This window comes from Pteropus alecto, unplaced genomic scaffold, assembly GCF_000325575.1.
Source record: "Pteropus alecto unplaced genomic scaffold, ASM32557v1 scaffold22, whole genome shotgun sequence".
Taxonomy (NCBI): domain Eukaryota; kingdom Metazoa; phylum Chordata; class Mammalia; order Chiroptera; family Pteropodidae; genus Pteropus; species Pteropus alecto.
In genome coordinates this window covers 18744517-18766689 of record NW_006434839.1, presented here as the reverse complement: position 1 = coordinate 18766689, position 22173 = coordinate 18744517, and the positions used below count along the sequence as shown (strand labels likewise).

General features: G+C 37.3%; 1 protein-coding gene across 3 annotated transcripts in view; it reads left to right on the top strand.

The window, feature by feature from the left end:
* The window catches only part of ST7 (suppression of tumorigenicity 7), a 242395-nt gene that overhangs the window by 157982 nt on the left and 62240 nt on the right, over positions 1-22173 (top strand). For all 3 annotated transcript variants that reach the window (XM_006910581.3, XM_006910582.2, XM_025045941.1), the window contains one exon: positions 480-577. In XM_006910581.3, the coding sequence (XP_006910643.1) occupies positions 480-577 (98 nt within the window). The remainder of the gene's footprint in view (positions 1-479; positions 578-22173) is intronic.

Below are 22173 nucleotides of genomic sequence, written 5' to 3'. Positions count from 1 at the left end.
TAATATAAAACAGAAGTTCAAGATGAGGCTTCTCCAGACTTAATGTCAAGAAGGAAAAAAAATAGTTCATCAGGATGCAACCTGAAATTCACCTCTTGCATCTTCACCAAAAGCATGCACACTTAAAGAATGTGGAATTCTTGCTTGTAAACCACATGCAATGTGGGTATGTTCATTTTCCTAGCACTTTGTGGCAGATGATTTTATTTACCAAATATTTGACATCCTAACTCAAAAGCATGGATTAGGTAATCAGTCACATGATTTGACCTTTGAAAGTCTAAGTACTTTGATGATACTCTGTATGCGTTCTAGCAAAGTTGGCAGTGCTCCTGGCAGTAAGGAGGATTCAAGGGGCAGGCCTTCTCTCCAGGGGTTTCCTTTAAGGGCATGGCAAATGGGCCTCAGTAGTTCTTCTTGCTGCTCAGCTGAAAGCTCTTATTTTTTTAAATTTTGGTGTTTTATATCTCCCTTTTCAGGACGAGACACCAATGTCTTGGTCTACATCAAAAGAAGGCTAGCAATGTGTGCCAGAAGACTCGGGAGGACCAGGGAAGCAGTGAAAATGATGAGAGATGTGAGTTTGAATTTATGTTTGAGAGCAATAGCAATGCACCTGACTTAGAGAAGGAAGAGCCCACTGAATGGATGTAGCAGAGTGCCAATGATGGTGTGGTGGTCATGTGGGCATTGGAGCTAGACTGTGTGGGGTTCAGCTCTAGCTCCCAACTTACTAGATGAGTAATCTTGGGCAAGTTACTCAACTTCTCTGTGCCTTGTTTCCGAATCTGTAAAATGAGGATAACAATAATAATAAAATATTAATACTAATTACTACTTAGGATTGTTACAAAGATTAAATGAGATAACACATGCAAAGCTTTTAGTATAGTGGCTGGCATATTGAAGAAATCGTAATAGATATCCTTATCGTTAAACCTTTTGGGCTGTAGCCAGCTGCCAACAATAAAATCAGCCATTTTAGTTAACTGATATTTTTTGCATGCAATTGTTAGGAAGAATTGAATAAACTATAGGTCAAATTGCTACCCTCAAATTTATTATTATAATCTAGCATTTCGCTAGATTTCTCAAATCAAGATGTTTTATTAGAAGTAGTCAACAGAAGAGAGGAAATAGAGTTTTAAAATGAAAGAGAACTAAGGGAGGTTATTATTATGCAGTTTTAAATAAAAATAGTGTTTTAAGGGAAACCAGTTGAGGAACTTTACTTCTACATTTTTTTAAAGTAAGAAATACTTTCTGTAAAGAAATCGACACCAGTGTCAACTGTATTTATAAGCCATTTTTTAAAAAACAATCTCAGAAAACTCTTGTCAACATTTCATTCTTTGTTATCTTCCCAATTAGGAGACTAGGCAACTAACTGCCCATTATAAAAATGGAAGAACCAAAAGGCAAGGTAAAAGTGGCATCTTGTCTAGTTCTCAGCTTTTGGATTTGAGAATGCAACTGTGTAAACCTAGTGGGTCTTTTCTCAGTTTGTCTCTAGAAGGGCAGTTCTTCATGTGAATTCCCAGTTATTCTGTGGAGGGCAGGGGCCTGCACCAGTTCCACCCCTGGTTATTTCTGCAAGTTGTAGCATGATGTGAAGGCCCAAGTAAGACCCATGCTTGGATTCTGGCAGCTCCATTAAGTAGCAGTGTAGTCTCCAGACCCGAAGAGGAACAAGAGGAGGAAGACTCTGAAGTCATTTTGTTTGACCGAAGGCGATAGTTGCTCCTTAGACAAAGCCACTACAAAGGGGATCTCTCAGGATTACATTTTTTTGGTTGCAGGAAGAATTTAAAGAAAGTTTGTTATAAAATATAAGTGCTAATTTTAAGAAAAAGAGATTTCTGCAGAGACATGAACTTGTCCTCAAACTTTTTAACTTGCAGAAATTTCATTCCTTGATATAGTGAAGGAACTACCCGTCCCTTTGGTTCTGAAAGAGCTGAGAATTTTATGAAGGACAGGGTATGTCTCTAACTTAACCTGGCTCAGCCTTTAATAAGGTGTCATATTTATTCTGTTCTTAACCTTGACAAGGCATGAATGGAGGAGCAGATTTTGGCGATTTTCTTTATTATATGCCTATGCAACTTCATAGGAAAATGAACTTGAATCATTTTAATTTCAGTTTTTTTCCTATCGATCTCATTCTGATGATCATTTTTAGTATTATATATAAAATTTCATATGATAAAACCAATACATCTTTACTATGGTTCGATTTTTGTTGGAGATTATTTTATATTTACAATTCCATTTATAGACCTAGTCCAAATACAGGTCTTGGGAGAAAGTCTGGGGTGCAGTGGAATAAGTGCGGGCAGGGAGTCAGAAAACCTAGATGTGAATTCAGCTTTCCTTTCCACTAGCTTCGTGACCCAGAGAAACTTGCTTCCCTTTTATGGGCTTTTCATTTGTCTTCTGTTAATTGGGGATAATGATTCTTACCTAAAAGGGTAGTTGAGGGAGTGGTGGGGAGAATGAAATGGGATAATATGAAAACATTTGGCATATAGTAGACATGCTTACAACTTTTTCCCTTATTTTTTTCTACAGATCCTTAATTTGCTTGCCCATTTCTCTGATGGGCATATAAGGATATTTCTGATTTCTTGAATGAATCAGTCAAGCAATCTCTTTTTTCTTTCTGCATATATGTACACAAGTATTTATGTATGCATGTATCTGTATTTATATGTGTTACTTTTCTAAAAAGTCTTATTATTAGAATACTGGTACATGTTGCTTTCTGTCTGCGTTTATAAAGCATCCAGTAGAGGTAGGCCCTACTGTCTTCATAGTCCTGCGAAGGACAGTGTCAGACATGCTGGAGATGTGTTTTGAAGAGAAATGTTGAAAGTACTCTTTCCTTCAGAAACTCCTGGCACCCAAACAGAGGAAGGGAGGCTAAGGAACCCTCTCCTTGTCTCTGTCCCAGCCTTGCAGGAGACAGTTGTTGGCTGGGCCTGGCTCCTCTCAGGTCACGGGGTCATGCATAAACAGAGACTTCACTGAGGGGTTCACTTCTTTAACAACATGCACATAAACCATCTTGCTGAGAAGCTTCCTCTGATAAAAGAGCACACTGGATTCCAGGCAGCCCTGCTGATAAAGCCTTTAGGCAGGAGTATCTAATTTTTTATTAAGACATAGCCATCCTTTTCCCCTATGCCCTGGTTGAAACTTTCCTAGAGCAGATTTTAAAGTGGCAATAGAAATGCTAGAGTCAGAAAGCCTTCTATGTAGAGAATAGACTCTCTAAAAAAATTTCTCTGGAAATCCGTTAAGGAAGAAAAAACTGTTACTTGGTGAGATATCACCAGTTTCCCTACCTTTTCGTAGTTTTCTGCGGACCTCTGAGTCATTCCCCCTCATTATTGTTTCACTCTGTCTCTGCCTCTTTCAATATCTTGTCTTCTCATTTGACATAGATCATTTAACCTTCTAAAAATATTTTATTTAGTTGATTTCAGGAAACCATGTCCTCTTACTTCTCCTAAAATCTCAGTCTTCTTGGCTAGATTCTCCTCATCTTCCTGACATCTAAAATTTGAAGTATCCCCTGGCCAGTCCTGAGCCTTCTTTCTATCTCTGTTTACAACCAGGGAAGACTGCATTCAGACTCAGAGTTTTAAATACCATCTAAATGCAAATTAACATTTCTATAGTGTTTACTGTGTTCTAGGCATTGTTTTAAGTGCTTTAGAAATATAAACTCTTTTAATTCTCATAATGACGCTTAACATAGGTCTTGTTCAAGATTACATAGCTAGTAAATATTTCTGAAAGTGTGGTCTACCAACTGCCTACATCAGAAGTACCAGGATGCTAATTGAGTACCTACTTCATAGGGTTGGTGTGGGGGTAAAATGGAATAATCCATGCAAAACACTTGGCACAGGACTTCATATATTTAGTGTTGCTTTTCTTATCATTATTGTCCAAGACATATTGTTAAATGAAAAGGAAAGACATAAATATTAGGTATAGTTTTATTACTTTTTTTTTTTATTAAAAATAGATGCTGATATTGACCAGTGGTTCTCAAACGTTTTGGTCTCCGAACTCCTTTATAAAATTACTAAGGACCCCAAAACTTTTGTTTGTGTGGTTTATCTATTAACATTTACCATTTTAGAAACTAAAACAGAATTTTAAAAATAATTGTTTCAAAATAACAGTTATAAATACATGTTAACACAACATTTTCACGGAAGATAATTGTTTTTCAAACAGAAAAATTTATGAGAAGGGTGGCATCGTTTTTCACTTTTGCAAATCTTTTAAATGTCCAGCTGAATAGGAGACAACTGGAGTCTCATATCTGCTTCTGCATTTAGTTTGTTGTGGTATCAGCCAACATGTGGCCTGTGAGAATGCCCCTGTTTAAATGCATGACAGGGTGAAAAAGTCAAAAAACATATTATGAAAATAGTTTTGAGCTAAGGACCCCCTGAAAAGGTGTTAGGACCCCCTGACCATACTTTGAGAGCCACTGTATAAGCATAAGAAACAACCTTGAAATATAGAGAAAATTGTTAACAGTAAGATTGTAGCGTCTTTTTATTTTATGAACTTATATAATATTAAATTATAATAAGCATGTTATTCTTATTTTCTCATGATAAAAATAAAACTAAAAAGACTGAGATCACTTTCAAAAAAGCTAAAAAATAGGATAGACAGGGAAATACAGATATTAAAATATTCACCCATCTAAAGTTTTAGCTTAAAACCAACTCGTGATTTGTTTATGACTAGGTATACTCATTTCTTAAGGCTACTGTAAGAAAGTACCACAAACAGAGTGGTACTTAAATAAACGATTTAAACAATTCTGGAGAACAGAAGTCTAAAATCCAGGCGTGAGCAGGCTGCTTCCTCTGAAGGCTCCAGGAAAGGATCTCCTTGGCATTCCTTGGCTTGTGGGTGCATCACTCTGATCTCTGCTCTGTCTTCACATGCCGTTCTCCCTGTGTATCTGTATGTCTGTGCCCCAATTTCCATGTTTTCATAAGGACACCAGTCTTATTGGATTTAGAATTGGATTGAGGACCTCATCTTAATTTGGTTACATCCATAAAAACCCTGTTTCCAAATGAGGTCATATTCAAAGGCGCCAAAAGTTAGGACTTCAGTATATCTTTTTAGAGGATACAATTCAACCCACAATACCAGGTCGTGTATAAAAGCAAAATATAGATACTCGAGTAGGCTGAAGACATGTTCTCTATATACATGCCTTTGACTATGTCAAACCCATTCTCAGCCTGGCTAGTAAAGATAACTGCTAACCATCCTTCTTGTGTTCTTAGACATGGCTCTTTGTAAAAATTAGCCAGAGGAATCTGCAGTTACTTCATCCCTGGGCTTGTATCCTTACTGCATTTTCAGCATCTTCAGGGTTTTCAGTTTCGTGATCAGTAAGTTATATAATGAGTATTACTATGTGCCAGACATTTTGCTAAGAAGTTTATGTAGAGTATCTTTTTTAATTCACACAGACCACAGGTGTCCTATTAAGTTACAGAAATAATTTATAATTATTGTAGCAAGTCACAGGATAAGGAAGTTATGATATCCCCTCCACTCCTACCATGCCATCTCACTGAGGTAACCAACACTTGTGGTCCACTATATATCTCTCCACCCCCCTTTTTTTTTGCTCCTGCAAGTACATACCTGATCACATAAGGATTTTGAGCAGAGTTGATTTGTATCTTACACAAGTTTCCACGTGAGAATTAAGCTTTCAGGGGACTGCTCAATATCTGAGCATCTTTTGCGGGGCCTCCCTCACCAAAGAAAACATACAAGTTTTTAGATAATATAGTGCCTTTTCTCCTGACCTCTTTTTTTCCCACAATTATTTTTATTCCTATTTTCAGTTTTTAATCTCAAATCACTTACTCATCTGATCCCTTCATTAAGGAGAGATTAGGGCTAAATGAACAGAGAGAAACAGATGTTTTGAGATGAATTTTAAAAGCATGCAAAAGGATAGTTAAAGTCCACTAGATTTTGAGCTTCTTGAGTGCTGATATGATACTTGTTTTTCTTGTATGTCCCCTTCTAGTATACTGCACGGTATCTTGTAGATAGACACACTTAATAAAATATTTGAATTGGTGAATCAGAGCAATGGCAAACAAATTCCCAGTTAGAGCTCTGTACCTGTGACCTTTGATTCCCAGCTTCTTGTTGATTATGACACTTCGATAGTTTTTAATTATACTGATTTTCTACCTTCCTTAGAAGTACTGCCATTTATTTTTAAACTAATATAAATTTGAATGAATTCCATTTAGAAAATTATTATAGGTGTTCATTATATATCACTATAAGGTCATTAGAGGTATCCTAGTGTGTGAGTAATTGACCTTTGGGAATTAGTTTAACAGTATTAATAGTAATAGGGTGCCCTTTAAATGATTTGTGAAGAGGAGAACTTCTAACGAAAACATTAGAAAATATGTACCTCAGGGACTAATCAAAGCCTTTGGAGCATTAAGTACTGTTGATTTGCATTTTTAACTACTTATGTTCATGAAAAAAATCTTCATGAAATCAACAATTTGTAAAAGAGAACATTATGCCTTTCCCAAATTATTTTTAAAATTCATTTTTTAATTTACTAAAGATATTTTAATGTAAAATTAAGTTTTCTCAGGATATTTTAAACAACAATTTAAAATAAGATTTCCAAGCCAAGGAAACATGCTTTTGTCTTTAGTTTATTGATTTTTCACTTTTAAAAAAATATTTTTTATTTTTCAATTATACTTGGCATACAATATTATATTAGTTTCTCGTGTACAACATAGTGATCAGACATTTATATAACTCACAATGTAATCACCCTGATAAATCTAGTACCTGACACCATAAATATTTATTACAATACTATTGACTATATTCTTTACGCTGTACTTTCCATCCCCATGACTATTTTTTAACTACCAATTTGTACTTCTTAATCTCTTCCCCTTTTTCACCTTCTCCCAATCTGGCAACCCTCAAAATGTTCTCAGTATCTATGTTTTGTTTTTTTTTAATTTTTAAATTTTTAAAAAATTTTTGTTCTTTATTTTCCACATGTAAGTGAAATCATTTGGCATATGTCTTTCTCTATCTGACATACTCTACTCAGCATAATACTCTCTGATTCAGTCCATGTTGTTGCAGATGGCAGGATATCATTCTTTTATTTATTTCTATGGCTGAGTAATATTCCATTGTATATGTGTACCACCTCTTCTTTATTCATCCATTGACGGTCACCCCAATTGCCTCTATATCTTGGCTATTGTAAATAATGCTGCAATGAACATATGGATGCACATGTCACTTCAAAGTAGTATTTTGGGTTTTTTCAGATAAATACCTAGAAGTGGGATCACTGAGTCTTTCTTTGTCTCTTGCTGTAGCTTTTGTTTTAAAGTCTATTTTGTCTGGTATAAGTATCGCTACCCTAGCTTTTTTATTTTTTGTTTCCATATTCATAAAATATCTTTTTCCATACCTCTTTGGGTTCATCTTTTGGGGGACCCTCTGAGCTTCCTGGGGTTGTATGTCTACTTCCTTCCCTAGGTTAGGGAAGTTTTCCATCATTATTTCTTTAAATAGGTTTTCAATTTCTTGCTCTCTCTCTTCTCCCTCTGATACCCCTATGATGCGAATATTTGTACGCTCAATGTTGTCCCAGAGGCCCCTTAAACTTTCCTCATTATTTCGGATTATTTTTTCTTTTTGCTGTTTAGATTGGGTGTTTTCTGCTACTTTGTCTTCTAAATCTCTGATTCTATCCTCTGCTTCATCTAATCTATTGGTTCTCTCTAATGTATTCTCCATTTCAGTTATTGTATTCTTTATTTCTGACTATTTCTTTTTAATGTTTTCCATTTCTTTATTAATGTTCCCACTGAGTTCATCTACTCTTCCCCTAAGTTCATTGAGCATCCTTATAACCAGTGTTTCAAACTCTGCATCTGATAAATTGCTTGTCTCCATTTTGTTGAGTTCTTTTTGCTGAAATAATTCAACAATAAACTCACAAGGCACAAATGTTTTGTCTGAGCATTAGCCATTGTTCAGGGAGTAGTGTTGTTTTACATAATTTCTCCCAGTCTTAGTAGAGTGGCTTTATGTAATAGGTGTGCTCTGGGGCCCAATGGTACAGTCTTCCCTGGTCACCAGAGCCATGTGCTCAAGGAGTGCCCCTTGTATGTGTGTGCCTTCCTGTTTTAGTTGAGCCTTGGTTGCTGTTTGCATGTCAGTGTGAGGGATTGACCCTTGGGCTGATTGGTTGTGAGGACTGGCAGGGTGAAGGACTGACCCTACAGAGCAGGATTCACTTTAGCAGGGTTCTGGTGCCCGCCCAGGTTGCCCTTTAGGTACGTCCTCCTCAGATGCCATACTGGGTGGTACTCTGGTTCCTGCTTTGGTTGAAGCAGGCCACTGGATATGTTGGCCCAAACAGGCCAAGTTCAGCCTCAGCCTGTGTACTTCCAATGTCACCTGGCAAGAGTCACCAAGGAATTTGCAGGTGGCTGCTACCCGTGTTGGGCTTAGAAGTTCCTGGAGAGGCCAAACCAGGAACCAAGGCCAACTGCTGCTAGTGCCAGGCTTGGGTATGGGGCAAGGGGTATGGGGCAAGAGGTACAAGGCCAGATGTTACTTCTTCAGGTTTTGTGAGCCTTTGAAATATTTTAGGAAAGTCCACAGCATGAGCCAAGAAAGGCCATTTGTATGGGAAAAAAACCACTGGAGCCAACTTGGGTGGGCCCACAAGTTGAGAGAGGCGAGGTCTTAGGGAATCACCTAGGCAGGGTGACCAGTGTCAGCCAGGTTGAAGGAGACTCAGATATGGCAGCCACCTGCATCTGCAAATGGGGCAGGGGAGAGCTCAACAAAGAAACAGTTGAAACTGCTGGTACATCTGTCTGGGAGAAAGCTGCCCCTCCAGCCCCCACCCTGAAGTCAGCAATTCAGTTCCTACCCATATGTTCCTGGCTCTTTTTAGGCTGCTGCCCCAACACTGAAGCTCAGAGCAAGTGAGTCCGTCTGTGAGTAAGTCCGCACGCAGGCTCCTTAAGAGGAACCTCTGCAACTCCCACAGCCTTCTGTCTCACTCAGCCACCATCTCCACTGGTTTCCTCTTCTTGGCATTGGAACCCTTGGCTGGGGAGCCAAGTGTGGAACCGGGACCCCTCACTTTTCTGGGGGGACCTCTATAGCCAACATAACCCTCCTGATTTTCAATCACCACACAGGAGTGTGGAACTGACTGGGTTTCCCATCTCTGCCTCTCCTACCAGTCTCGAGTTGGCCTCTTATGTATGTGCCCAGTTGTAGGACTTTTCTTCAGTCAGACCTCAGGTGACTCCCAATGATGGTTGTGCTATAGTTTTGTTATAATTCTGATGTGGTCATAAGAAGCATCTACCTTCTATGCCATCTTGACTGGAAGTTTAAAATTCACTTTAAGCAATATTCTACAAAATAAATTCTGCTCATTGTACAGGTGAAAAGATCTTTTTATTTTGTTTATTCATTTATTTTTTCTTTAGATTCCACATATAAGTGAAATTGTATGGTATTTGTCTTTCTCTGACTTATTTCACTTAGCATAATACTCTCTAGGTCCATCCATGTTGTAACAAATGGTAAAATTTTGTTCTTTTTATGGCTGAGTAATATTCCATTATATATATGTACCACATCTTCTTTATCCAGTCATTCATCGATGGGCACTTATGTTGTTTCCATATCTTCCTCATTGTAAATAATGCTGCAGTGAACATAGGAGTGCATATATCTTTTCGAATTAGTGTTTTGGGTTTCTTCGGTTAAATATCCAGAAGCAGAATTGCTGGTTCATACGGTACAAAATAAATGAACAAATGAAACAGAAACAGACTCATAGATATAGAGAACAAACTTATGGTTGCCAGATAGGAGGGGGGTTGGGGAACTGGATGAAAAAAATGAAGAGATTAAGAAGTATAAATTGATAGTTACAAATGGGCACAGGGATGTAAAGTACAGTATAGAGAATATAGTCAATAATATTATAATAACTGTGTGTGGTGCCTAGTGGGTACTAGACTTATCTGGGTTGGGGGGATTGCTTTGTAAATTATATAAATGTCTAACCACTATCATGTATACCTGAAACTGACATAAAATAATATTAAATGTAAACTCTAATTGAAAAAGAAAAAAAAAAAAGAAAAAAGATCTTTTTAAAAGGAAAATTCTAAGTGAATATATTGAGGGTTAATTTCCATTCCCTTTAATCTCTTTTTGCTCATTTTTAAATCCTCTAATTTTGTTCCTTTTTTCTCTCTGCTTTTCTATTCTACAAGTCACATTATTTCCCTTGTATACAGTATTTCTTTTCTTCCTCTTAAAATTGTCATGAATTATTATGGATAACTTGGTTGATAAATTGATTTAGAAGATGTTAAGCTTGATAACTGAAGGAAGTAAAGTACCATTATGTGGGCGTGGGGGATGGGAAGAGTAATATACTCATACCTTCAAGCAACCAAGTATCACTTGGTCGCAGTTACTACTTTCAAGCCTTTAAGATAATCAAATGTATCATTGAACTAAATACAAAGTATACAATGAATTATATTAATTCCTAGTAAGTGTTCCTGAAATGATTGTTGGCATGTTTCTAGATTATGTATTTGTTATGGTTACAAATAAAAGAAAAGTGAACCTTGAAAACAAATACTATAAATAATAACTCACTGACTTTCAAAGTTAGACTTTATGCGAACACTTGCTTTCTTTTTTATCATAATTTGCTTTTCTTTATTTGCCAAATATGTTAAATTGACTTATTTAGTAAATTACTGGCAATTAGTGATTTATATAGAAAGAAAAAGTGTTTAGTTAATATAGCAAATAATAGACTTATTAATTGATTTACCTTGTTGCATCAGTGATGATGAAGCATGATTTTATTAGCATTGTACTCCTATTGTATTATATAAAGTGAAAAGCAGGTGGCAAATAATCCCAGATACAGATGAGAGTTTTAGCTAGAAATAGAGTTACTTTATTTACCATTGGGTATTGTCATTCACATGAAAGTCTTACTTGTGGCATAGTAAGTAACAACTGATAACCTGAACTGTCACTATCAGGATTTTCATATTCTGGGCCCACATTTTTTAATGTTCTGAGTAGTATCCACTACGGAGTAGAGCCTTCAGTGTGGATGGCTAGCTCATGAGCAGTTCTAGACATATGCCTGTCATCTAGGAGATTGATTTAGCTTTCTTTCTCCAAATTCCTGTTCTTGACCTTTTTTGCCTGGTATTGGTCTTTGGCTTCTGCTTCTCAACTATGTCTATAACCATTTTTTCTCTTGGATTCATCATGCAGTTCTGTATTTACCTTCCTAGGACTTTACCCTGGTTTTATTCAGTGGCTCCAGTCATGCCCACTGGTTTCACATCTTTTCTATTCATTTTTACCCCACAACCCTGATTTTGATCTTCTTATACCCTCTTTGCACCAAACCATCTAGTCATTCATCTATTTATTCATTCAGTGAAAATGAATTGAACATGCGTTCCATGCCAGTCCCTGTCCTAGGTGATTGGTCTAATCAGTGGATACTCCTGACCTTATACAATTTATGTTATAGCAAGGCGAACAGACAAAGGTAATAAACATAATAAGCATGTATTTTATAGTATATTGATAAGTGCTGTGGAAAAATAATAAAGTACAACAAGATAAGGAGGATTAGGACAGCCAATGGGCAGACAGTGAGTAGGCCATAGAAATCACAGTTTTAATAGGATGATCAGGTAGGTATATGTGAGAGAAAGGGTGACGTTTTAGCAAAGACCGAAGGAGGTGTGGTGTGGAAGTTGGTCATGTGATACATGCTCAAAGGCCCTGAGGCAAGATTATATATGCCTGGCATGCTCAGGTAATAGCAAAAGAGTCTTGGGTAGATGGAACTGAGTAATCCCAGGGGAGGAAGGGTTGGGTTACAAATCATGTAGGATTTATCAACTGTAATAAGGTCTTCAGCTTTTACCCTGGGTAAAATGGGGGAACCTTGCAAAGATTTGAGCAGAAGAGTGATATGCCCACTCTTAATTTTTACAGGCTGCTGTGTGGCAAAGGAGAAGAAGGGAAGTCAATCAGAAGGCTCTTATATTAATCTTGGTGAGAGACAGTGGTGGCTCAGGCCAGAGAGATAGCAAAACAAGTGGTGAGAAGTGGTCAGATTCTAGATATATTTTGAAGGTAGGACCAACAGAATTTACTGATCAATCAGTGTGTAGTGTGAGAAAGAGAGAAATCAAGAATGGTTCCAAGGATTTTTCTTTGGGAGTAGAAGAGTTTCCATCGGCTAAGATGTGGAAACCTGCAGGCGGCACAGGTGTTTTGGGAGGTTAGGAGTTCAGTTTTGAACAGGCTGTATTTGAGTAAGCACATATGCATTTTTATCTTAAATAAGGGCTTCATGATTTTTTTGTGGACCATAACAAAAGTTTGCTTTGTTGAGGTGATGAAGCCAAAAAATGTAATGGGGCATCTTGATTTGGTAGAATTCTTCTATATATATTTTGGTGAGGCACTCCTTGTAGTACCATTTGTTTTGAAAATGCCAGGAAGATAAAACTTGGTTGATTTCAGAGAAACCATGAGCATAACAGTCTTGCAAAATACATAATGCTGTGGCATACATGTATTTCATTTAAATTCTATAGATTTTTCTCTTTTTCTTATTTTCACTCAACACTTTTTCAAGTCTATCCATTTTTACACTATGTACCTTTAGTATACAATTCCTAGTTTTTAACTGCTACATCATATTTCAAATTATGCTCTCACTGACTTAATCTTTCCCCTAAAGAAAGACCCCCAGGTTGCCTCCAACTTCCCATTATCCCAGCAGTGCTGCAGTGAACATCCTTATAGACATGTGAGAAGCTCTCACTAGTGTGTGTACCTAGGAGTGGGATTGCTGGATTATGAGGGTAAATGCATGTTTGATTTCAGTATGCTCTGCCAGTACACTCTCCAGAATGGCTGCCTATGGTTGTTTAAATTCTCATCAGCAGTACATGACTGTGCCATGTATCTCAGTACTAGGCTTTTCTGAGCATTGTATATATCATATATATATATATTTCAAATTTGTTGCACATAGCTTTCATAATGTTATTTCATAATTTAAAAAATATTATTTCTTTTCTCTTTTCATTTTGTATTGTTTATTTGCCTCTTTTTATTATTTTTCTCTGATTAATCTTGCCAGAGATGTGTCTATTTTATTAGTATGTTCAAAAGAACTAACATTTGGTTTTGTTTATTTTCTCAACCTTTTTCTCCAAGTCTTTTCTGCCCATATTTGTACTGTTTTGTTTCTTGCCTTTCCCTTCAATTCTTTTGCCTTTTTTCTTTTTTTTTTTTTTACCCATTTCTTAAGTTGAACATTGAACTTCATTTGATTTGAAGTATTTCTTTATTCCCTAGTAATTTCATCTTAGCCTGTTATATTTTTAGCCCCTTGTCATTAATTTATAATTGTTTTTTTTCATCCTGCTTAGAGAAAATAGATCATATGATATTGATTTGGGGAGAATTTATGGAGGCTTCCTTTGAAGCTTGGTACATAGTCACTTTTCATAAATGTTATATCTGTGTTTGAAAGGAACATGATCCCTGTTGGTTATAAAAGTCTCTCTCTCTCTCTCTCTCTCTATATATATATATATTTACTAGTTTGAGTTTATTAACCATGTCAAATCTTCGTTCTTGATCTTATTTAAAATCAGAAAATGCTGCATCAGCCTTATAAACAATTACTATCTCTCTCTCTCTCTCTCTCTCTATATATATATATATTTACTAGTTTGAGTTTATTAACCATGTTGTTCAAATCTTCTGTGTCTTAGCTTATTTTGTTTGCTTGTTCTATCAGTTTCTGAGAGAGAGATGATAGAACATTCACTTCCAATTGTTTATTTACCTGCTTTGTTCTTCAATTAATTATTGCTTTATATATTTTCGGGCTATATTGTTTGGTGCATTTATGTTGATTATTATTCTGATGATATATTATTAAGACTATACAGTGCTCCTCCTTTGTCCCTTATATTTTTCTGCTTTGATTTTCTTTTTTTCTTGTATTAGTAAGATGGGCTACTCTAGCTTATTTGGATTTATATTTGCCAAATATTATAATCAAATATTATGATCATACTTCTATAACTTGTTGATTGACCATTTGGATCTGTAAAGTTTTTGCTGAATATTGTCTTTATTCACATCTGAGAGTTTTGTACTTTTGGTTAGTATGTTTTCCCATTTGTATTTATTGTTATTATTCTTCTGTTTAGTCATTTTTGCTGTCTTTCATGTTTTGTATCTATTATATTTTCCTTCTTCTTTTCTTTTCTACTGAATAGATCTCCTGGTTCGACATTTAAAAATTCTATTTTATTCTTCTCGTGGTCTCTATTTACTAAGACCCATACTTATATTTATTTTTCTTGATCAGTTATTAAGCTTAACAATATCTATATGTTCTTCCCAAATTATAGTTAACTTACTCTGTGTCTGACCTCTGTCTAGACTCACACAGCAATCAGGGAAATTCATAAACAAATTTTCCTTCTTTGCGATGTGCAGGGAGCACTGATGTCTGAGTCTATGCTCACCTGGCTGGGCTGCTTCTACAACCAAGAGCCACTGAAGCTGTTGACTTCTTTAGTGAACAGATAGATGATCACAGGAAACAAACATATTGGCTGACTTGAGCCAGGAACAGAAACCATAAAGCAGGCAAAGCCAACAATGCATGTGATGACCAGAGAGGACAATGAGTTGGCTCTCGTGGGTTTCCTTTTTAGATAACCTGTGCAAAAGCATTGAAAGTATCTCCTTCCGGAGCAGTTGTCTGTCCTACTTATTAAGAGCAGATACCCTGATAGCCTTCCCCTTCTCCATGGACTTGGGGACTCTACTTTTGTGACTCTAGAGTCCACTGGTACACAAGATTACTTTCTGAGATCTGAGTCTCTTAAGCCCATTAAATGCGAGCTTAATATCTAGTAGGCACCTTGGTAGACTCTCCCACCAGTAAAATTTTTACTGCTTTGGTAAAGGAGTTGCCGTTTCTTTTCCTACTCCCAGACACCCTTGACTCTTCTCTTTGCTTTACCTTACACATTTAATTAATGTGTGCAAGCCCTGTTGGCTCTAATGCCAAAAATGGACACAAAGTCTATTCACCTCTTTTTAGCTACACTGCTGTGATCTTCATTGAGGTCACCATTATCTTTCAAATGAACTATGCAGTTAGTTTCCAGGCTTCCTCTGTGGCCCTCTAGAGTCCCTTCTACAGAAAGTAACCGAGTAACTTTTAAAAACTCAGATCAGGTCATATCACTTTCCAGTTAAAAAGCCTTCAGTGATTTACTATTGCATTTAAAATAAGATGCAAACTCTTTATATGGCCTGCAAGGCCCTACATAATCTGTTCCCTGCTTACTCTTCCAAACTCAGCATATGCTACTCTTTTGCTTACATACTAGGCTGTAGCCACATTGAGTTTCTTTTGGAGTGTGCCAAATTTGCTTGCTTCTTTCTTAGGGCATTTGCACAGACACTTCTCTTTACCTGGAATATTCTGTTTCAGATTCTCACTTGACTGGCTCCTTTTTGTCAGTTGGGCTCAGCTGAAATAACGCCTTCAAAGGGTTTTCCACAATACCCAGCTGACAGAGTACTATCCACAAAAATATACACTCATACATACTCATGTACTCTCTCTCACACACATACACACACTCATATACATACTATCATTCTCAGTCAGATTATTGTCTTATTTTTCTTTCACTTTTAAAATTATCTCATTTATTTATTTGTTTACTTATGTATTATATATATCCCACCTCCACTAGAAAGTTAACTCCACAAGGACTTCATCTTATTCTCTGGCACATGATAGCTACTCAATTTAAGTTTTGCTGGATGGATGGATGGATGGATGCCTCAGTGAGGAGTAGACAAGAGCACGTCCTACCCCACACCCCACCAAATGCAAAAATAAGAAGACTTGACTGAGAACTTATGACTCCCAACATTAAAAGTTCTTTTCCACCCAGATTAAATCTTCAGTTTCTTTAGCAAGCACTTGTCTGATTATATAGTAGGCAGTCAGTTTATTTTCATTGAGAAGGCCTGTTCAGCTCAGTTGTACAGTAGTCAGGTGTTTAGTTACTTGTAGTTACTGCCTGACCACCACTCCTGCCCTCTGTGTCTGCCAGCTCCAGATTTGGAGACTGTCTGGGACTCTTCTCAGAACAGCTGCAGCTTCCTCAGCTTCTTTTACTATGGTTTAATCGAGTCCTATTTGCAGTTTGTCTTAGAGAAATTTCTCAAAATCTCTTGTTCAATGACTCTACCAGCCTATTCCTCCCACTCCTTTTGCTGTTTTCATCACAGGTATATATTTGTCTTCTTTTGTACCCCTTTCCAGTCATTTCAGGATATGTTTTGGGGGGTTAGGGTGGAGAGGAGGTAGACATGTTTGTTCAGTCTTCTGTCTTAACTTGTAAGTCCTTTAATGAGTTATTTTTCTACAGTATTGAGATGCATAAGGACTTGTTGAGTAGACTTGGAGTTTATGTGCTAATAAATAACTCAGGTGTTATTACAAGCAGGGTAATTTATTTAGACTTTTCACTAAAGATTAAGAGTTAATTTTGTCCTGCTGCAACTGAGTACATGTCTCTTTCATAAAGAGAGAAACATCACTCCTGTCTTGTACAGTTTTTTTTTCTTCCCAATCTTGCCCTCTACTCTTCAGTAATGGAGATACAATCACATCCAAATGCTCTGGATTTAATTTAATAGATTCTGGTAAAACAACCTCAAGTGGATTCTAGGTCCAATCTGAGAGATTTAAGCGGTAGAGTTGAGAGAAACTGGATACCAATTAGATAAATTTTTCTTTTTTTCTTTTCCTTTCAGATGTTGAGTATTATTAGAGAGAGAGAGAGAGAGAGAGAGAGAGAGAGAGAGAGAGAGAGAGAGAGAGAGAGAGAGAGAGCGCGAGAGAGAGCGCGAGAGAGAGAGAGAGAGAGAGAGAGAGAGAGAGCGCGCGCGCGCACACGAAGGAGGGCAGGCGCGAGAGCATGTAAGAAGTCATAGATGACTTCTGGATTTTCTGCTTGGGAAACAGGATAAAATGGTACCATAATGGGGATTGAGATTGTAATATGACTTGCTGTTTGTTTGTTTGTTTGGTGGGGGCAGGAGGAATTATTTCAATTTTATATTTGCTGCTTTTGTGAAATTATCTAGTAGGTAGTGGGATATACACACCTTGAGCTCAGGAAACCTGGGCTGGAGGAATTTTTGAGAATGATTAGCATGGAAGATGATTAAAACCATAAATGAAGATGAGCTCATCCAGGGAAGAATGAATAAAGGAAAAAAGAAAAAGAATTGGGCGATGCAGAATAGCTTGGTCAAAGGAGATTTGAAATAATCAGTGAAGTAGGAAGAAAATCTAGGCGAATGTTATGAAAACCATAACAAGAGGAGAAAATGAATATAATATCTAAACAATCCTTAATGTGGTACTTGTCAGACAGTAAGTATTCAGTAAATATTTATTATGGAGAAAATATTTGTTACACTTTACTTCAAAGAGGTGATTGGTAATTTGGCTAAAGCAAGATCAGTGGGATATAAAGGTTATAAAATAGATTGTATCGTGTTGTCTCCTGAATGTGAGGTAGTGTATCTACTGGAGCTAACTCTTTTAGTATGCTTATATATGAGAAGAAAAGAGAAAAGTGGTAGTACCGAGAAGAGATCATATAAGCAGGAGAAGGTCTGAGCATGTTCAAATGTTGTTGGAAAAAGACTGAGAAGAAAAGAGAAGTTGTACATATCTACAAAAGAGAAGGGGTCATTGATAGAATGAGTTTCTAAGAAGTGCATAGTGATAATTAGGAGCACAGAAGCGGGGATGGATCGACTAAAGGAGAGATTCTGTATGTGGCTGATAGGAATACAAAGATGTTTCTGGATGCAGACAGGGATTGTAGTAGAAAGGTAGGGCTGAAGAATCAAAGAGGGGCCTGCCCACTAAATTTCATTTTCTGCTGAGAGCTAATTGGGAGAAAATTGGTTAGAAGTATGAAGGAAGCGGTGCAATGAAGGAGAGAAGTCACCAGGGAAATTTATTAGAGGTTTACTGGGCAGTATTAGCCCAGCAGAGGTTGTAGATTATTTTATTTCAGTTGTTCCTCTGAACCTCACAGTTGTGTCCTTTGGCCTGAATTTTGGGGCAGAGTTGATAGACATCTGGCTTGATCCAAGGTTAGGTGTTGGGTGAGTGAAACAGAAAGACAAGGAAGCTGGAAACATGAGGGATTGTCAAGGAAGTGGTAAGGTGATGAACCATGGGCTCTAGGTTGGAGAGGGGAGGAAGGAAAGGAAAGTAAGAAAGGATGTTGAGTGTCTACAAAGTGCCAAACTGAAAGGCAGGTGGAAGTTGTATCATTGAGGACTTCACAGGAAATAGTAAGGAGTGTACATTTCATTTTAAGTACAGTGGGAAGCCGTTAAATTAAAAAAAGAGGAAGGATGTGATCTAACTCATGTTTTTATAAGATTACTCGATACACTGTTGAGAATGAAGAACAAGAATGGAAGCAAGGAGCCCAGGTAAGCAGTTATAATAGTAATCCAGGCAAGAGCTGAACGATGTGGAATTGGGGCTGGCAGTGGAAAAATGGATGGATTTGAGATATATTTAGAAATAGAGTCAACAGGATTTGACTATTGTTTGACTATTGTAAATTTTATTGGCTCTACTGTTAAAATGTGTTTAGAATCCTACCACTTCTTACTATATCCACCACCAACCTCTTGGTCTGAACCATCATTATCTCGCACTTGGGTTATAATAACCTCCCAACTGGTCTTCTTGCTTGTACTTTTGTCCCCTTGCATATACTCTCCACAGAGCAGCTAGAATGAACCATTTAAAACATTAATTAGACCATGTCATTCTTTGGCTTAAAACCTTCCAGTGGGCTCTCATCTCACTCAGAATTTAAATTCTAAACGTGTCCTACAAGGCTCAATATAATCTAGCCCTGGTTTCCGCTGTGTTCGCTGTGCTTCAGGCACACTGGCCTTGCTGTGTGTTGAACCTTCCAGACTCATTCCCATCTCAGGATCTTGACACTGCTGGAATCTTCTCTGAATGCTCCTCTTCCAGACATTTCTGATGACATGCTCCTTCAGCTGCTTCAGTTTCTGCTCAATTGTTATCTTTACCATCCTGCCTTCCCTATCCCACTGCACTGACTCCTATATTTAAAATTGTATCTGCCTGCCACACCCGGAATTCCCTAACCTCCTTCCCTGCTTTATTTTTTCTCCTGACACTCTGTGTATTTACTTATCTGATTGTTTTCTCTGTCCCTTCACTATAATGTCACTTTTAGATGGGAAATAATTTTTTTAAAATATGTTTATTACTTTATTCATGTTGGACAGTGCCTGACACATAGTAGCTTTTCCATAATCAATTGAAAAATGAATTGCTGAATGGATTGGATATGAAAAGAAAGAAATTGTATAATCAAGGAAACCTAGGACTCCACAGGTTTTTAGTCTGAGCAGCTTGGTGATAATCACTCATACCATTTACAGAAAGGAGTACGACAAAGAGAAGAACAGATTTTCAGGGTAAAGCAGGGATTGTTTTGGCCAGATTAAGTTTGATATGCCTACTTTACCTGGAAATTTCATGAAGACAGTTGGATACATGTCAGGAATTCATGGTTGAGGAGTTTTGAAGTATTTTTGCAGGATTTAAAGCCATGGTATTGAGTGAGACCATGTATGTAGAAAAAAAGATAGAGAAGGAAAAAGGTTAAGAATCGGGCCCCAGTGGTCTCCCACATTGACAGGCTGGATAGAGGAGAGGCATCGTTGGCTTATGAGAAGGAGCACTCAGAAAGGTAGGAGAAACACTAGGAGAATATGGTATCATGGAAGCTAAAAGAAAAAAAAAAGAGAGTAATGAGAGTGGCTTGAAAAAGATAAGGACAAAAAATAAGTGGAGAGGATAAGACACTGATTGTCTTAGTGAAGTTAAAGAGGAAGTTTAGTGTTAATAATGGTGTAAGATAAATGGAGATTGGTACATTATAGTTAGAGAGTTGTGCATTTTAGATGGAACATGACTAGATGTCAAGGTTAGGGTTTAGCTGTGACCTTGGGTTACATAATTGTAGTGGAGCGACAGTAGTTTGTTTTGAGGCAGTAAAACGATCAGTCTAGGATATTAGATGGAATATTTACATGGACTCTGATCATCTGCTTTGAGAGTAAGGCTTGAGGTTAAGAATAAGAATCTGGAGCCAGGTCCCAAAGTTGTCAGTGTATGTGGATCTGTTACCTGGTACAAAACATGGTCAAAGGATGGTGGCAGATGTTGGAGCATTATGTCATGAGCTTCACAGGAGCAGGAACTGCCTCCCAGGGGCTGAGCAGTAATGGTCTGGATATGCTTTGGGCAACTGGGAGAAGCCAGCGCTACATCTTGCCTGGTAGGCACAAGTTTTGAGGGGGAATTTGACAGCTGTAGCAGAAGTGGTAAACTCAGCTTGTGTTCTTGAAATAGTTTATGGATGTGTTGGGGAATTTGTGTATCATGGAGTCAGATTCTAGGAGGGTGTAGAAGAAAGACTCGGGGAGGAAAGAGACCATTAGAAGGCAAAGTGATTACAGAGCAGTGTCGAGATAAATGTCAAAGGTTGAAGTACTGACCTTCCGCTTGCTGCTATAAAAGAATCTTTCATAGTAGCTAACTTTTAGCATGACCTTATTGTGAGATGCCTGCCAGGTTGAGTGTTAACTGTGCCGCAGGTAACCAAATGAGTTAATCTCTTTAGTAGAATTATTTACCATAACCCATGTGAATGTGGAAGGGTGTCTGCCAAACACAGTTATTGTGGTTTTGGCATAAAAAGTCCTTTCTGACAGTAATTGTTGGCTAGTATGTTTAAGCTGCTCGTTGAGACCACTCCTGGAATAAGAGAGCAATGCCATGTCATCACGGAGGGAAGGATGCTTATCGTTCTGTTTTCGTTACTGGGCCTGCTTCCAAGCCATTTGAAATCTGCATCAAATTTTTCAGATTTGTTCCTGATCTCAGGGATAGAGCACAGCACTAGCTGAAGCTATTTAAGATGATAAAGCAAATGTACTCAAAGTGTTACCTGTCAGTTTTGAAGAGGGTATAAATCATTCTTTTCCTTAAGGCAGGATGAGGCTGACTTCTTCCCTGACCTCTTTTCCACCTTCACCCTTGGGGTTTCAAAGATGCAGTTTACTATGGAGTTTAGAGTAGGAAAATTTTACCAATATGTAATAATACAGATAAAACAGTGGTGCTATCAGAGCCTTGCTTTTGGAAAGGAAGGTTTTTAAATGTCTTGAAATGAGGTAAAGCATTGTTACTGAGGAGGGTAAAGGTTGAAGAAGAGAATCTGAAGACTTCTAATTCTGACTGGGGTTATGCTTATTTTTTCTGATTAAGAAAAGATAGACTGATTAAGGAACTGATTGAGGACCAAGTGGAGGAAGAAATTTTATATTGAAAATATTTTGGTTAGGATCTGTATAAGGGCAAAGCTTGTCTCATTCGCTAGAAAATTTTCAGGAAAATTTCTCTCTCTGGAATAAAATGAGCATAATTTTGACAGGAAAAATAGATAACTATTTAGGTAAGCTTCCAGCCCTTTGAGTCTTCAAGCAGTACAGAACTGTCATTGTGTAATTCACCATTGTGCCTACAACTATTAGTTCTCCACTTCTCAGTGATACGTGTATTTACATCATGTGCTAAGTTCAGTGAAGAACTAGTTAACTTGTAATTTAACTAACTGTCCATGTAGATCTTATATTGATCATGTTACTTTTCAATAGATGCAGCTTAATATTTTCCTTTAGATTAGCTCTGAAAAAGACATTTTCTTATTAATGTACACATAAGCCTCTGAGGACTGCATTTTATAGTGGTCTCTGTAAATGGAACGCTCATGGGCCTCTGAGGACTCGGGTAAACAACTCACTCTT